The sequence below is a fragment of the Crassostrea angulata genome, chromosome 6, assembly GCF_025612915.1.
Source record: "Crassostrea angulata isolate pt1a10 chromosome 6, ASM2561291v2, whole genome shotgun sequence".
Taxonomy (NCBI): Eukaryota; Metazoa; Mollusca; class Bivalvia; order Ostreida; family Ostreidae; genus Magallana; species Magallana angulata.
The window spans coordinates 2,156,912-2,171,126 of NC_069116.1; the positions used below are offsets into that span (position 1 = coordinate 2,156,912).

Genomic DNA, 14,215 nt, shown 5'->3' on the forward strand with positions numbered 1-14,215 from the left:
ATATATACTACTTTGACTGATATATTTATTATTATAATGCGTGCTGTTACTGCTTTTATTATTATATACACATATATTTAATACTACAAATTCCGATTCGTGTGCACATTGTTTTGTAGCATGTACTATTGAAAATAAATATCTGAAAAAAAAAAAAGAAATTGGAAACAAAATTAACTAAAGCAATAATTTTTGGGATTTTTCTCCTTTCTAAGCCTCCTTATTTTTTAAATACCAAAAGCGGCAAGCAGCGCACTGCGCACATATATATGCGTTATCTAGGGCAAGTGGCAACGAACTGAGTGCACACGTGATATAAAAAAAATCCCAGCTTTTTTTCTTGTCCCATCATTGAAGTCTGTTTGTGGTAACTGAGGCTAATAACACAATAACGATGAAGGATGCGTGGAGGGACTGTGAGGTGAGTGTGTTTGTTAATAACAAAAACATAAACTTTACAGATGATGTATGGACCCCCGGCCGGACCATCAATGTACGCTACAGCCACTATAATAGGGGTGAAGCAGTGATTGGGTCAACATGGGTCATTATTGGGTCGTGATCTTAGGGTCCAAAGGTCACGGGGATAAAAATTTAACTAAATAATGAGAAACAACCGAATGTCGTTTGAGCCGGACCTTTAAGTATGCTATTTTATATATACGTAAATACACGTGTGGCTCGTGACGTGTGCTATTTTTAATCAATAAGTTCTGATACCCTGAGGTATTCGTTGGTGTAAGCCAAATAAATGTACTTAGGAAATCACTAGTTTGAAATTTAAATACAACTTTTTTACGCATAAAGTTCATCCTGCAAATGTTTATTATGGTTATTATATATACTCGCGTACGAATTAATTGATATTTGTTAGCTAGGGCGTTCTACACAAATATACACTCAGCCATTTCTGGACATGATTATTTGTAATTATGGAAAAATATGAATTTTTTATGTGCAGATAGTTGTAGTTTGTTCACCAATTAAAGTTGAATTTAGCGGAAACGGTCGGAGAAGTTATCTCTCAAAGTCATTACTCGTAGTGATAAGTACGTATACCACTTAAAAGTTCAAACTTCAATATCAAATCAAATCAGTTTGTATATATATATATGCCCATGCCGTCTGTATATTTGTCAGTCTGTCTATCCATCTAGATCCATATATAATTTCATCTTTTTCGTCTTCATGTTTTGATAGAAATTTAAACCAGACTATGCACTAAACATCCATTTGTAAAATTGATTTAAGGTAATAAAATGAAAAACCAAAAAACCTGGAAAAAAATAAACCGGAAAAATCTTGGACAAAAAAGACTTAGAATACTGCGACCTGTGTTATCGCGATGCCGAAATACAAAATTGTTTTAAACTTGTGTAAAGTAGTATGGGACACCTGTCACATTTAATCTATAGATATGGACACGATTTGAGCTCAAAATTTATTATTTCATTTTTGTTGTCTGAAATGGTTAATATGGATTTTAACGCTTTGTCAAAATTTGAAAGTCAAATTTTCAGTTACAAGCAAGTTACAGAGGTTTAATTTCTTTGTTTTGTAAACAAAGCTCGAGTTTTGTTATTGTTTACATATGCACTGTATTGGCAAAAGTTTCACTCTAATGTGCTTTTTGTTGTTGATTAAAGTATTTAGGAACAAATTTAATCAGTTGATCTTGTTGCCACATGTTATTTTGTCAAAAAAATGATAATTTCTTTACTGTTCATTATTTGTAAACAAATATAAGACTCGAGCACTGACCTTTTCCTCAATATCTATTGGAACTTGATTTCTAGCATTGAAATTTTGGTGAATTATTCAAAATACACAAATAAAACATTTAATACAGAAAAATTTATTTTAAAATGTTCATTTCAAATCGTGTCTAGGTCCCTTTAACATTTAATATCGCCTTATATGTATACATTATACACATATGTAATTGCTTTCCTTCAAACACTTGGTTGCTTAGTTTGTGTTTGAACCTAGGTACATCTGTGCCACATCAGTTGTTTGTTTATCCTTGGCCTTTCTGTTTCAGGGTTGGAGGAACTCCAAGCTCCCCATGACGTCATCTAACGATGACGCATGCAAGTGGTTTGATGCTTCTCTGACTCAAGTATGTATATGTGACAGATAGGTATAAGGCTTACCTCAGAAATATTAATTATATGGCTATTATTTTTAAATATTCCCTACCAACATATATATATATATATATATATATATATATATATATATATATATATATATATATATATATATATATATATATATATATATATATTCCACTATGAATTTTATTTCATTGTTGCTTTGACTTTTTTGCAGAGAAAATTTGCTTTTAAAAAATTGATTCATATATCACTTGATATGCTTGTCATTATCGCATCGTGCTATGTTCTTTTTTTTAGTTTTTCTTTTTATTTTTTTGTGTAAGAATTAATGTCAGTTGTACATATTGGTACAGAATGGGAATGATAATTCTTCCCACATACAGAGACTTAATTTTTCTGTTTTAATTTTTTAATTCCTCCGTCAGATCACAACAATGTACGCCGACGACGAGGCGGGAGGGGTGGGCAACTCATTCAAGAATATGATGGAAGCTGACCCAGATTTCGGTAAGATAGAAAACAGACACGTGAAAAACGAACGTTAGTGCTTTAGTTTCAAATCAATTCCCTCCCCGATTGGATTGAACTGATAAATTGATTATTTTGTTAGTTCCGGATATACTGTCTGTGTGGTTCTATTGTACATGCATCTGTTATCAGCCTGTGAAGTGGCTGTAGTCACGTCAAATGACAAATGTTTTTTTGTTTTCATTTCCAAGTAATGGGACAGGTTTTTGTTAACTCCATGAAATTTGGCGGATCGAAGACAGAAACAGAGGAAGTCATTAAAACAGTAGACAGTATCTTAGCTCTAGCCGCCAAACAGAAAGTAACGGAAAGAGAAAGTAAACATGTGACTGCTTTAAAGCTCGTTACAGAAGGGTGTGTATAACGTTAATTACAATATCATATGACTGAATTTGCAACCTAAGTACTTTAAAATTAGAATAAAGATATAATCGGTTGGACATTAATCTTTTTTTAATTTTGTGTACAAATGTTTATACGCTAGGAAACTGACGGAAGCTATAGAAGTGTACCGTAACATACTGAAGGATTCTCCCACAGACCTGCTGGCCTGTCTATTGGCTTTCTTTAAATACTACGAGCTGGGCATGTTCAACGAAATGCTTGACATGATGGCGTCTGTGATTGACGCTTACACACCTGAAACTCCTGGGTACAGGTAACCGGGTCACGTGGCTTTGTGTCACTTGTAATGTAAACAAGTCTTTAAGGGGAGACATGGAACGAAAAAGGGATTTCATTATTTTGTACTTGTCAAGGACAGATGAAGAATCTGATTTTTGAAAAAAACTTCTACTGTTAATTAAAATGGGAAAGGCAGAACAATAACCATTATATTTTGAATAACACTTCCTGACAAGGAAAGACGTAAATTAATAAACTCAGATAAAATGAAGAAAACAAAATACTAAGGAATGATTTGTAACGTATTTTCTGCCCAGAAAATCAAAGCTTTGCATTAAAACCAATCCTCGGGATTAAACTTGAGTAAATTGAATTTGTATACGTGGGATATTGATTTTGCAAATGTAGATGAAGGCCATTTTATGTATATATGCATCAGACCTACATTTGGCTGCTATGAAACAGATGAAATTATTACAATATTTCTTCTTTGAATCAGTGTACTGGGTGTCATTGTGTATATGTACAATTTGGTTTATTAAACTCAAAATACATAGCGTGATTCAGCTACATGAGTAATGAGTATAGTTATACAGATAATGCTACAATGTGTTCATCTCTGTGCTTCGTACAAATGTTGAGAGTATTGCGACACTGTAAATGGGAGACACACCAGGAATGTTATTTTCTTTTCCAGCACTATTTTAGGATGGAAGGCCTTTGCTCATGAGGAAAACTCGCAGCTTCCAGAAGCTGAAGAAAACGCATACAAGGTCAATGTCAAATTCTGTAAATTTTTGTTTTCAAGATTTTTTGGTGTGCGAACAGTTGCATCGTGACAGTGCATGTAGAGTAGAGGAGAGACCCTAACAACTAAAAACAATTAATTACTGGTTACAATTAATTACTGTTTACAATTAATTACTGTTTACAATTAATTACAGAGCCTCGCTGCGTCTCCCAGAGAAACCTTTGCCATCCACACAATGGCCCATGTACATCTGGAGAAAGGAATGCACGATGCCGGACTAGCGTTTCTACAGAGTAAAGAAAAATACTGGGCGGTAAGGAGAGAGAGAGAGAGAGAGAGAGAGAGAGAGAGAGAGAGAGAGAGAGAGAGAGAGAGAGAGTCTATAAATGGTTATTAACTCAATCTATTTCCTGTTTTGCAGTCCTGCAGCTTGGCCTGTCACATTGCATGGCACGAGGCTTTATTCCATGTTGAAAAGGTAGGTTTATCTATATCTATAAAAGAAGCGCACGTCTTCATACTTAAAAAGATTCTTCTGTAATATATCTAGCGGCTTTTCAGAATCTGATGATAATTTATTGACGTCTTAATAGCATGTGCGTGGTTCCACAACCATGCTGGTAGTTTAACGGTGACTTCCTCTTCTACAGAATCAAGGATAGGTTAGGCTATAGGATACGGCGTTATGTTAAAGTTACATCTGATAACTCTTCGTGTTCACAGCAAAGAGTCCACAAAACCTATCTGATTACGTAGTCTTTAGATGTTAAGTAATACTAAAACTGTATCATTTACAATCGGTCTGTGAGGGATGGACAATGGAATACGGGGTCTGGTCGACACTCGTTTCCGGTTGTCTATTTAAGACAACCCTCCAAGACATTTTATCTAAATGTAAATCTAAATACTTTGTTTTAATGGATAACAATTTTATAAATTTATTGACTTTTTTTTCTTTTGAGAATTTACATAAATGGAATAAAATTGGATGTTTAAACTTTTATTGATGTTACATAAATGTACCGCCCCCCCCCCCCCCCCCCCCCCCGAAAACCCCCCAAATAAAACCGGATGTGGAATCTGGAATTCTTCTAGAACTAGGCCATACCCACTTAATTAGCAAAAACTCTTCTTCTTTTTTTTAAGAAGCAAGCTGCTTTACTTCTGCTGTAGTTACTTATATATCTACTTACTTACTTAAAAGAGGGAGCCATATTGTCAAAGGGGAGTTTTATTTGGCCAATTTCTGTTTGCATGCATGCATTTTTGTTATTTATGAAGCTTTGGACAACTCCACTCTTTTATGATCCGCTCTTACTTTTGTGTTTAATCATTTTTACTTTCCTTTTTTCAGGGACAGTTCGATCTTGCCGTCAAGGTGTTTGATGAAAAAGTAAAGGCAAGATTTCGTCTACCAATAGTTAAGTGTTCATATTCATTCTCCACATTTCTTGATAAATATTAAGTATATGACCGTTTTCAGATCATTGCGCGCGGGAACTTTAATGATGCGTCCTCCCTCCTGTACCGTTTGGCAGTCGAAGGTACGTCTAAATATTACAGTATCTACTGTTCCACTATGTTACTCCACTATGTCATTAATAATCAATTAATCATACATATATAGATTCTCAAAAATGAAAAGAATATGTCTCGCACTGTAAACGATTCCAAACTATTCTGAGAGAAACATTCAGGATAACATTGTACTTTGAACAAATCAATGTTAAAATAATATAAACGGGTGTAAAAAAATCGGAGGATGATTCTTATGTATTGGGTATCGTCACAGAAGTAAGATTTTGTTAGGCACGTTTGAGAGACGTATATATTTATTAATCTACTGGTATATGATTTGGACAGACGTGCGCGTGCCCCAGCGTTGGAAGGGGGTCCTGGACCTAGTGGACAAATTTAGCGGGCATCACACGTGGGTGTACACAGATCTACACATCCTGTTTACTCTGTACAGAAACGGAGAGAAAGAGCGGGCTAATGAACTGCTGGAGGGCCTCAAGGAATACGTCACGTAAGGCGGCACTCTAAACCTTTTTAATGATAAGTAAGTAAGAGAGTTAAAAAAATTGTTAAAAGTATTAAAGTATTTCCATGAATGTTTATTGATGTTTCCAGGAATAACACTGGAACAAACGCTCAGGTGACGCATGATGTGGGCATGCCCCTGTGTGCTGGAATAACGGCGTTTGAGGAAGGACACTACGAGACGGCCACCAACTGTCTGAACTCTGTATACAGCAAACTAAACCGAATAGGGGGCAGCAGAGCTCAGGTAACTAGCAAATTACACCAAATAAGGGACAGCAGAGCCCAGGTAACTAGTAAATTACACCAAATAGGACACAACAGAGCACAGGACCTAGTAAATTACACTAAATAAGGGACAGCAGGGCTCAGGTAACTAGTAAACTACCGAACCTTAGGGCTCCGGTAACGGATTCATTGATCTACTTAGAATGTCAGGATATGAATTAACAATATTCAATTATTAATGTATATCTTATATTGGTAAATATACTTAATATATATGCAAGCTTATAAATACGCCTCTCTACTGAGATCGAACTTTTGACCTCGTTCTTATCACACACCTATTTGCCTACGTCTTTTTTGCGATTTACCTGATCTGTCTTTGATATATTGGAGATCTTTGTTGTTGACAGAGAGACACGTTTGTCCAGCTCCTTCTCCATTCCGCCATTAAATCCTCTAACCCCGACCACAAAGTTCTGGCCAGGACACTGCTTAACCAGAGGAAATCTGATCGGGTGGAAGACCCGCTGGGCGATCGTCTGCTGATGCTGCTTGACAGTAAATCGGGCTGAATCAGAGGCCCACTGTGATATCAGCCTTCTAGTCTACGCCGTACTGTATAAACTGATGATATACTCGGAGATTGTATCCGTTCACGGAAGTGACGGCTACGCATGTCCATTGAAAAATTTAGACGACTACCTGGGTCTCCGTCATCATCAGAAGATATAACCCATGTACACTGAAATATTATATATCATTTTTGTTATATCTTGGGAATTAAATCTTGACAGTCAGGGTAGATCTGGATTCATATATTACATTTAGTTTTTATTTTACTATCGCATGTTTACATATATGTATGTACATGTTTAAAGACTCATTTATTCGGAGAAATTAAATCGTGAATTCAGTGCAAGTTAAAGATTGTGTTTGTTTGTTTTGGGGTTTTTTTGGCTTACAATAGACGTTAATATTTGTATATTATATTAAATAGACCCGCCTTAGTAAGCATTGAATAGAGATTGGTTATTGATATTGCAAGTAAACGGCAATTCTTCATACAACCCCTTATACGACATAATTTAAAGAGTTTGACTTAAGTTTTCATTGCGCATTCTAATGAAATACAGTTTATGTATACTTTTAATCATTTTTTTCGATATCGTTTAAAATTGAACACAATAAACAAAATCAAAATATAAATATTTAGATTATTTATGGAAATTTTTATATTTTAAACAATTTTTTCCCTTGTACGGTAGTTGATCTTTGCTATTGTGCTTTTATGACGCTATGATAAAATGAAGCTTTGTATGTATGCGTTATAAGAAATAACATAAAAGAAAAAGTACTGAAGTACTGAAAGCCGGGCTCTCTTGGTGTGTCTTAATGCATATTGTGTATAAAAGACTGAAAATATCTCTCTTTCTCTCTCTGTCTCTCTCTCTCTCTCTCATCCTTTTAATGTCGGCAAAGCGTCAGAGAGCTACCAAATTTTGTAAGCGACTATAAACAAAAGTATGTCTGTCTATTAGAAAAAAGTTCAACAGTTGCTGCCTTGAATTTTGCAACAAGCGTTATTGCTAGCGCCCTCGAGCGTTAGCAACTACGTTAGTCCTTTTCACTGGAATACTCATGATCGACTCTATAGTGGGGGATTCTGGGAATAATTTACTACTGTATATAAACTGTACCATTTGAATTTCGTTTTATCATATTCACATGAAGTTTTGTGTTTTATTGTAAATGTCAAAAAGTAACAATAGCTAAAGGTCTTATACGTTATATTCAATATTATAATAGATAGCTTACTTTATCTTAAATTCCTTCAAGCTCGGAAAACAACTTCGGATATGTTTTCCGAGCTTGCCGGAAAGGCCCGAGAAGATACGATTGCTACAAAAACAGTACCAATGGTTCTTGAAAATTTTCACCTCGAAATTGAAATTACAGTAACTACATAATGATGAAATTGAAATTACAGTAACTACATAATGATTAAAGCACAGTCAATAAGCTATGCCATTGCCGATGTGACGTCCACTCTAGATTCACAATTCTAAATTGAGACCCCACTCCAGCACAATTCCAGTAGGCTACACCACTGTGCCTTCCTATTGTTAATTAATCGATTCAGAAATTTTAATCAATGTTTTAGAAATCTGCTTCTGTGTTTTACGATGGCTACAGCGCTAGCTCAACAATATTTTTAAAAGATAAGCTTGTATATTCAATCCCAATTTCTTCAACGCGCAGCAAAGTAGTTCATGGAAATTCATGCCCATTGTACATGTATGTGTCAAAATGCATAGTCTGTTTTTAAAACACGTTATTAATAAGAAAACTAAAAAAGATAAACAATTCTCTCGAAATAAAAAAAAGAAACAAAAACTAAAAATCGTACGCCATTGAAAATCTTTACACAGAATATTGCTATCCTTGAGGATATTTTTCTTAATATTTAAGGAATCCTTTATACCAATCTACATTTGTAATACTCTAAATATATAGCAAAATACATGTATGCCGCATTTTGATATTTTGAGATGGCCCACGCTAAAACCAGACGGTAGAATTTTTTTTATTTATAAGGTAGAAAATAATCAGAAAAAAAGCTTTTGTAGTATTTTTCTTATCTGCTTCGAATCGCGGAAAATGATAATTTCCAAAATATTCTTTATATATGTACCTGTATTTTGAGATGGTCATTGAAAAGAACCAGATGGCCGATTTCTTGAAAATTTGCAAATAAACTAGAGTTGGCGTAAATTATATACGGTTAAAAAAATAAAGAGTTTTGCAACTGTAACATACTACGCATTTCTTTTTCTAGATAATATATTTCATAGATATAAACTCAAATACATTGAAATAAGGTTAATTACGCCGGTGCTGATTACAATATTATAGAGTATATCCACGTGGTGCACGTGTTAACCTAGCAGTAAGTGGTCACTACCATTCTACAGTCTAACTCAAACTACCAAGTCATCTAACACTCAAACTATCACAGTTCTGTACTATTGTAAATGCTGGGGGTTTTAACCATTGTTACATCGACTTTTCTTGGTCCGACTTGCTGTAAAACTTCAGTTGTATACCACTCACTTCTACAACTTCCTCTTTCTTTTCCTCGTCTTTAAAACGGTGGCCCTTCCCCCAAGTGGAGAAATGCATAATGAAAGCCAATGTACACAGAGGAATGCCGTAGGAGAGCATGACGTAGAAGAAAGACAGGGGCCCGTACGCCTCGTAAAAGTACCCAATGATCCACATGTAACACACGCCGCCCAGAGCGCCCCCTAGCAGGAGAAAGGTGATTCCCAGACCAGACAGGTGAATGTGGAAGTCGCCCCAGCCGACGCCCGACGGGAAGCAAGGGGCGATAAAGAAAGCCATTGGCTGAGTGAGGATCCACAGCGCCAAGGTGCTGTCGTCTGCGAAGATGTTCAACAAAATGGCTGACGTCATGGCCCCTGTGGTCTCTATCAGCAGAATGATGCGAATAGGAATCCACTTGGCGGCAACGAACCCAGCAAATCGTCCGATAGCGAAACTTATCCAGAACGAGCTGTTTAGGAGCGACGCCCTGTCGCCGTCAATGTTGTAATAATCAATGGCGAAACTGCGGATAAATTTACCGTACACCCGCTCACCTCCAGTAGTGACAAAAAAGAACAGGAACAGGAGGCCAAGAACTTGGATTCCAAACAATCGCTTGCCGCCGGCGCATGTTGCAGGGTCTATGATTCGGCGAATGTTCGTGTGGTCTTCGTCCTTATCTTTTTGCGTTTTTCCGACCTGGGTGTTCCTCATCCCTTTACCACAGAACTGGTAGAAGTAGAAGACCAGAGACAGGCTCATGGTGATTAATGCCACGATCAGGTAGGCCCACTCTATCCGAGATTCCCGGATGTACTCCGTCACCGGGGCGGCGGTGGTGGAAATGGGGTGGAGAGTGGTTATATTATAGGTGAAGTTTGCCGCTGCGGTCGGCTTTGGGATAGCCAAGAAGGGATTAGCTATCTGTGGAACGATAAAGGAACCGATACCAAATCCAAAATGTAAAAGGAACAACGGAGAGGAGGCCTTCTCCTGCCAGATTTCTAAAACAAGCTTCTGGCCAGCTGCAAGATAGAAAAAATATTACGTCACCAGTAGTCTAGAGGTTTCACACGAATTCGTCTACAAGATGGAGTATTAAATGGAAACTGAATTTTACCAATGTTGATGATTCCTTCAAATGTTCCTTGCATCACAAAAAGGAACCACAGCAGAGCAATCTCTTGCGCATGCGGCGCTACAATGGTCGCTGTGGCGCCCAGGTCGAGACACACCGCCACCATCAGGTCACAGTAGGGGTCCAGCTTGTCCACCAGGAAACCCCCGATCGCGGCCCCAATGAAGAAGCCGATGCTGCGGCCCGACATTGCCCGGGACACCTCCTCGTAATCCAGGTGAGCCCGGAGCTTCAGGTCCTTCTGGGTTGGGCCGGTAATCTCCAGGTACAGACCCTGTAAAAAATCAAATAAAATGACGAAATTATAGTATAGATGGATAAAGAGAAAGAAGGAGAGGGAGTGGAAAATAGAAATAAATTGGTAAGGTACATGGAGAGAGAGAGAGAGAGAGAGAGAGAGAGAGAGAGAGAGAGAGAGAGAGAGAGAGAGAGAGGGTTTCCTTCACGTTGTATTAACGTAACAAACACAAAAAGATAAAAAAAAAATGGACATCTGAAAAAAAGAGCACATAGAACCCTTTTAACAAGACCTTGGACTTCCAGTAGGGCGTAGCTATCTTTTCCATGCGTCAAAACAAGTTTAAAATGATGCGGTTTCAAGCGAAATATGCATCGATTGCGTAGTTTTAACTCAAAAGCGAGACAAATCTTGTTAATTTCAGTGAGCCATGGCTGAGTGGCCTACAAAGAAATAGACAGGCCTACGTCACATTGCTGTTTGACACAACTACCCAAAGTCCAAGCTCTTGTTAAAATGATTCTATTTGTTTTCTGTCCTTGCGCCTGTAAGTTCAGATTTTTGTTTATCTGCAGTAGACCGTTAAGCTATAGGAATCGGTATGTCTGCAAAGTAACTGTCTAGCTACCACAACGATTTAATAATGTAATACTGAAAAGGTCGGACGTTTAGAACCATTTTAACAAGAGTTTGGACTTTGGGTAGTTGTGTCGAACAGCAATGTGACGTAGGACTGTCTATTACATTGCTGGCCACTTAGCCGTGGCTCTTTGAAATCAACAAGGTTTGTCTGGCTTTTGAACTAAGACTACGCAATCGGTGCATATTTCGCCTGAAACCGCGTCATTTTTAACTTGTTTAGACGCAAGAAATAGACAGCTACGTCTAACCGAAAGTCCAAGGTCTTGTTAAAATGGTTCTATTTTAAATAAACTTTCGTGGAATACTTGTTTGGCTTTACACAAAACGATTTACCGTGGCTACGTTATAAATGTTGCTGAAATTTTGCCACACAGTTGGAAAAAATCAACTTTTGTCATTAACTTTACCGAATCTTCGTTCGGTTTGCTAAACTACTCAATGGTTGCAAAAGTGACTGTACATTCTACTTCAGTAATATCCATATACCAGAACATAATAGAATTAGCTTCTTCTACATAATTCCTTGTAACGTTGTGCAAATACCTATGTTCCCTTACCAGATATGCACGTATAAGCAATATCTATTGCGTGGTCCATATATTGCAATAGTTTCTCGGTTTTAATACTTACCAGACATATCCAGACTGAGACCAGGAACAGTGTCTTGACGATTTTTCCGGCGGTGGACGGTCCGGACTTTTCCTCTTTGGGTTCCGGTTTCTCTTGCGAGGACATGTCGACTTTTTCTGCAGCTAAACGACAACTTTAAAAGTTTAATTTGAAGATAGATAACGGGTCAGCTTTATCAACATTCGCTCGAGGAGAGGCGAAGGTGACATGTATTCCCGCAAATCTTGAATCTGTCTGTTCTGATAGATAGCGAATTGTCCGAGTGTGTGCATAAGAATTCGACGGAGATGGTGTATTGGGAAGTATCTTAGAAACGGAAGACTGCGCGAGTAATTTAGAGTAAATTGTAGGAAATATAACTACCCTCATTCCGGTATTTTATCGAAGTATGAGAAGTTGAGAGATAGAATTAAGTTAATTTCAATTTACAACTTAATGTACATTGACTCATCAACCTTGGAAGTCAAAGCATGTGTGAAAAAATATCGAGTATCGACAGTCGCCATTTTTTTTTTCCTTTAAATAAAATTGCTTAATTTCACTATTAAAGATTTTGAATGCATTTCAACATTTCTAATTGATGCAAATTGCGTATATCAGTAGTTCATTGTTTAAAGAGGTTTTGTTTGCTATGAATTTTCTGTGATAGTCATCTGATTTTCTTTAAACAATAAAATGCTTTCATTGGATATTCATGTTGGTATGAAGGTATAGCTTGCATTGCAGATTTTTGTGGGGCCAAAACAATTGTAGATCCGCATTCAAATACTGTATGTAAAAAACCCAAGTATTTCTGTAACCATACTGTTAGGGAGATTGATTCCATGCACAGCAGAACCAAAACTTTTGATGGATCATCAAACAGACAGCTAGAATGTTAACAGAAATAAATACTTACCGTAGTTGTTGCCATTTAAAACTTGCTTTTGCGAAATCTTAACAAAATCCGTATGAATTATAAATATATATATTCCTGTGAGTATATGAAATATTTATCAAATATTATTATCTACGGAAATCTGCTATTTTATTCAAAATAGAATATAATTCAAATCTAAAAATGTTACGCTAGTTGGTGTGTTGGTGAATTGAGGTGACGATCACTTTCTTTGCTCTACCATAGGAAGTCACTTTTCATTGGCTGTTGTAATTATAAACCATCGAATGAGATCGCTTATACTTGGTGATTTAAGTAGAATGGGTGGTCAGCAATGTAGACCCATTGGGTATCCATTATAGATACACATAACTGCAGGTACAGACCTGCAGCTAAGATACACATTAACGTTTTGATTTTGATATTTTATTGCCATTAGCATCACTTCTTTATCCAGAGCTCTTCGTATTACAGAGATTAATACAGTCTAAGAATGGCCACAACCGTCCAGTTCCCTTAACTGGACCAAGTGATTTCTACCTCACATTACATTATATTGACATTCTAAATTTGCATAATTAGTAAACAATTAAACAAAGATCACGATAAAGTTGGAATATATATTAAATCGTTCTACATTACTGTGTACAAATTGCGAATAACACAGGCACCTGACCTTTCTCATAACAAAAATATATGCCCTCTACCTGATAATACACTATGAGGTAGATGGTATATATTTTTATTATGAGAGAAACATGTAACGTCAGGTGTATATGTTCCTAACCTGGATAATACTTTACCTGCAACTACGTCGTTACTTTAAAGGACGACTGGCCAGTCTATCGGCTATTGTTTTGTGTATAGTTTTGATATACAAATACTTATATGTACATCTTCGTGGCTTCAGTGTCCCAGACTTACCTACACAGGTGTACCTGTAGCTGCGTCTACTCTTGCTTACTGAAGCTGCCATATTTTCCTTTGTTGATGAAAGCACCCCTGTCTCAATTCACGGTCAAGGGACTTCCCGCCATGTGTCGTCACACCTAAGGCCTATCACATGTGTATGCATATCATGTCCCTAATTGTAGACTATGCCTCTGAATGTGTATGTTATTTAGTGACTGTACATAATGGTTATATATATCCTACAAACTAAAGAGTATAAAATTCAAATATATGTTTCATTTTTTTAAATTCATTTATTTTTAATTTATGCACAAAACTTTTAAAAACTGCGAATGGTGAATCGTTAGATCGGGCTCGGGATTTTAGAATATAGATCAAAGAC

At 36.7% G+C, this 14,215-nt stretch overlaps 2 protein-coding genes across 3 annotated transcripts; one reads left to right on the forward strand and one right to left on the reverse strand.

Moving 5' to 3' along the window:
- The first annotated feature begins 238 nt into the window (after positions 1-238).
- On the forward strand, positions 239-7,216 carry LOC128189411 (tetratricopeptide repeat protein 38-like). Of its 2 annotated transcripts, none has more exons than XM_052861009.1 (13): positions 239-421; positions 2,042-2,119; positions 2,543-2,624; positions 2,837-2,999; positions 3,130-3,303; positions 3,967-4,042; positions 4,214-4,333; positions 4,442-4,498; positions 5,375-5,419; positions 5,504-5,564; positions 5,884-6,049; positions 6,154-6,310; positions 6,702-7,216. In XM_052861009.1, the coding sequence occupies exons 1-13, from the start codon at positions 395-397 to the stop codon at positions 6,861-6,863; spliced, it is 1,368 nt and encodes a 455-aa protein (XP_052716969.1). In that variant the 5' UTR covers positions 239-394; the 3' UTR covers positions 6,864-7,216. The 2 variants fall into 2 exon arrangements, with proteins under 2 accessions (XP_052716969.1, XP_052716970.1); XM_052861010.1 differs by having other exon boundaries at positions 5,375-5,413.
- A 1,390-nt stretch (positions 7,217-8,606) lies between these two features.
- On the reverse strand, positions 8,607-13,964 carry LOC128189410 (sodium-dependent glucose transporter 1B-like). The gene is made up of 4 exons (XM_052861008.1): positions 13,846-13,964; positions 12,045-12,166; positions 10,517-10,808; positions 8,607-10,421 (listed from the first exon to the last, which is right to left on the reverse strand). The coding sequence occupies exons 1-4, from the start codon at positions 13,895-13,897 to the stop codon at positions 9,346-9,348; spliced, it is 1,542 nt and encodes a 513-aa protein (XP_052716968.1). The 5' UTR covers positions 13,898-13,964; the 3' UTR covers positions 8,607-9,345.
- Positions 13,965-14,215: the final 251 nt, after the last annotated feature.

Excerpts from the sequence above, each read along its gene's own strand:
- LOC128189410 (XM_052861008.1), bottom strand. The coding sequence starts at position 13,897 with ATGGCAGCTTCAGTAAGCAAGAGTAGACGCAGCTACAGGTACACCTGT. Across the intron at positions 12,167-13,845 it reads CTACAGGTACACCTGTGTAG|CTGCAGAAAAAGTCGACATG; the intron begins GTAAGTCTGGGA and ends GTTGTCGTTTAG. Across the intron at positions 10,809-12,044 it reads TCTCAGTCTGGATATGTCTG|GGTCTGTACCTGGAGATTAC; the intron begins GTAAGTATTAAA and ends GATTTTTTACAG.
- LOC128189411 (XM_052861009.1), top strand. The coding sequence starts at position 395 with ATGAAGGATGCGTGGAGGGACTGTGAG. Across the intron at positions 3,000-3,129 it reads TTAAAGCTCGTTACAGAAGG|GAAACTGACGGAAGCTATAG; the intron begins GTGTGTATAACG and ends TTTATACGCTAG. Across the intron at positions 4,499-5,374 it reads CTTTATTCCATGTTGAAAAG|GGACAGTTCGATCTTGCCGT; the intron begins GTAGGTTTATCT and ends TCCTTTTTTCAG.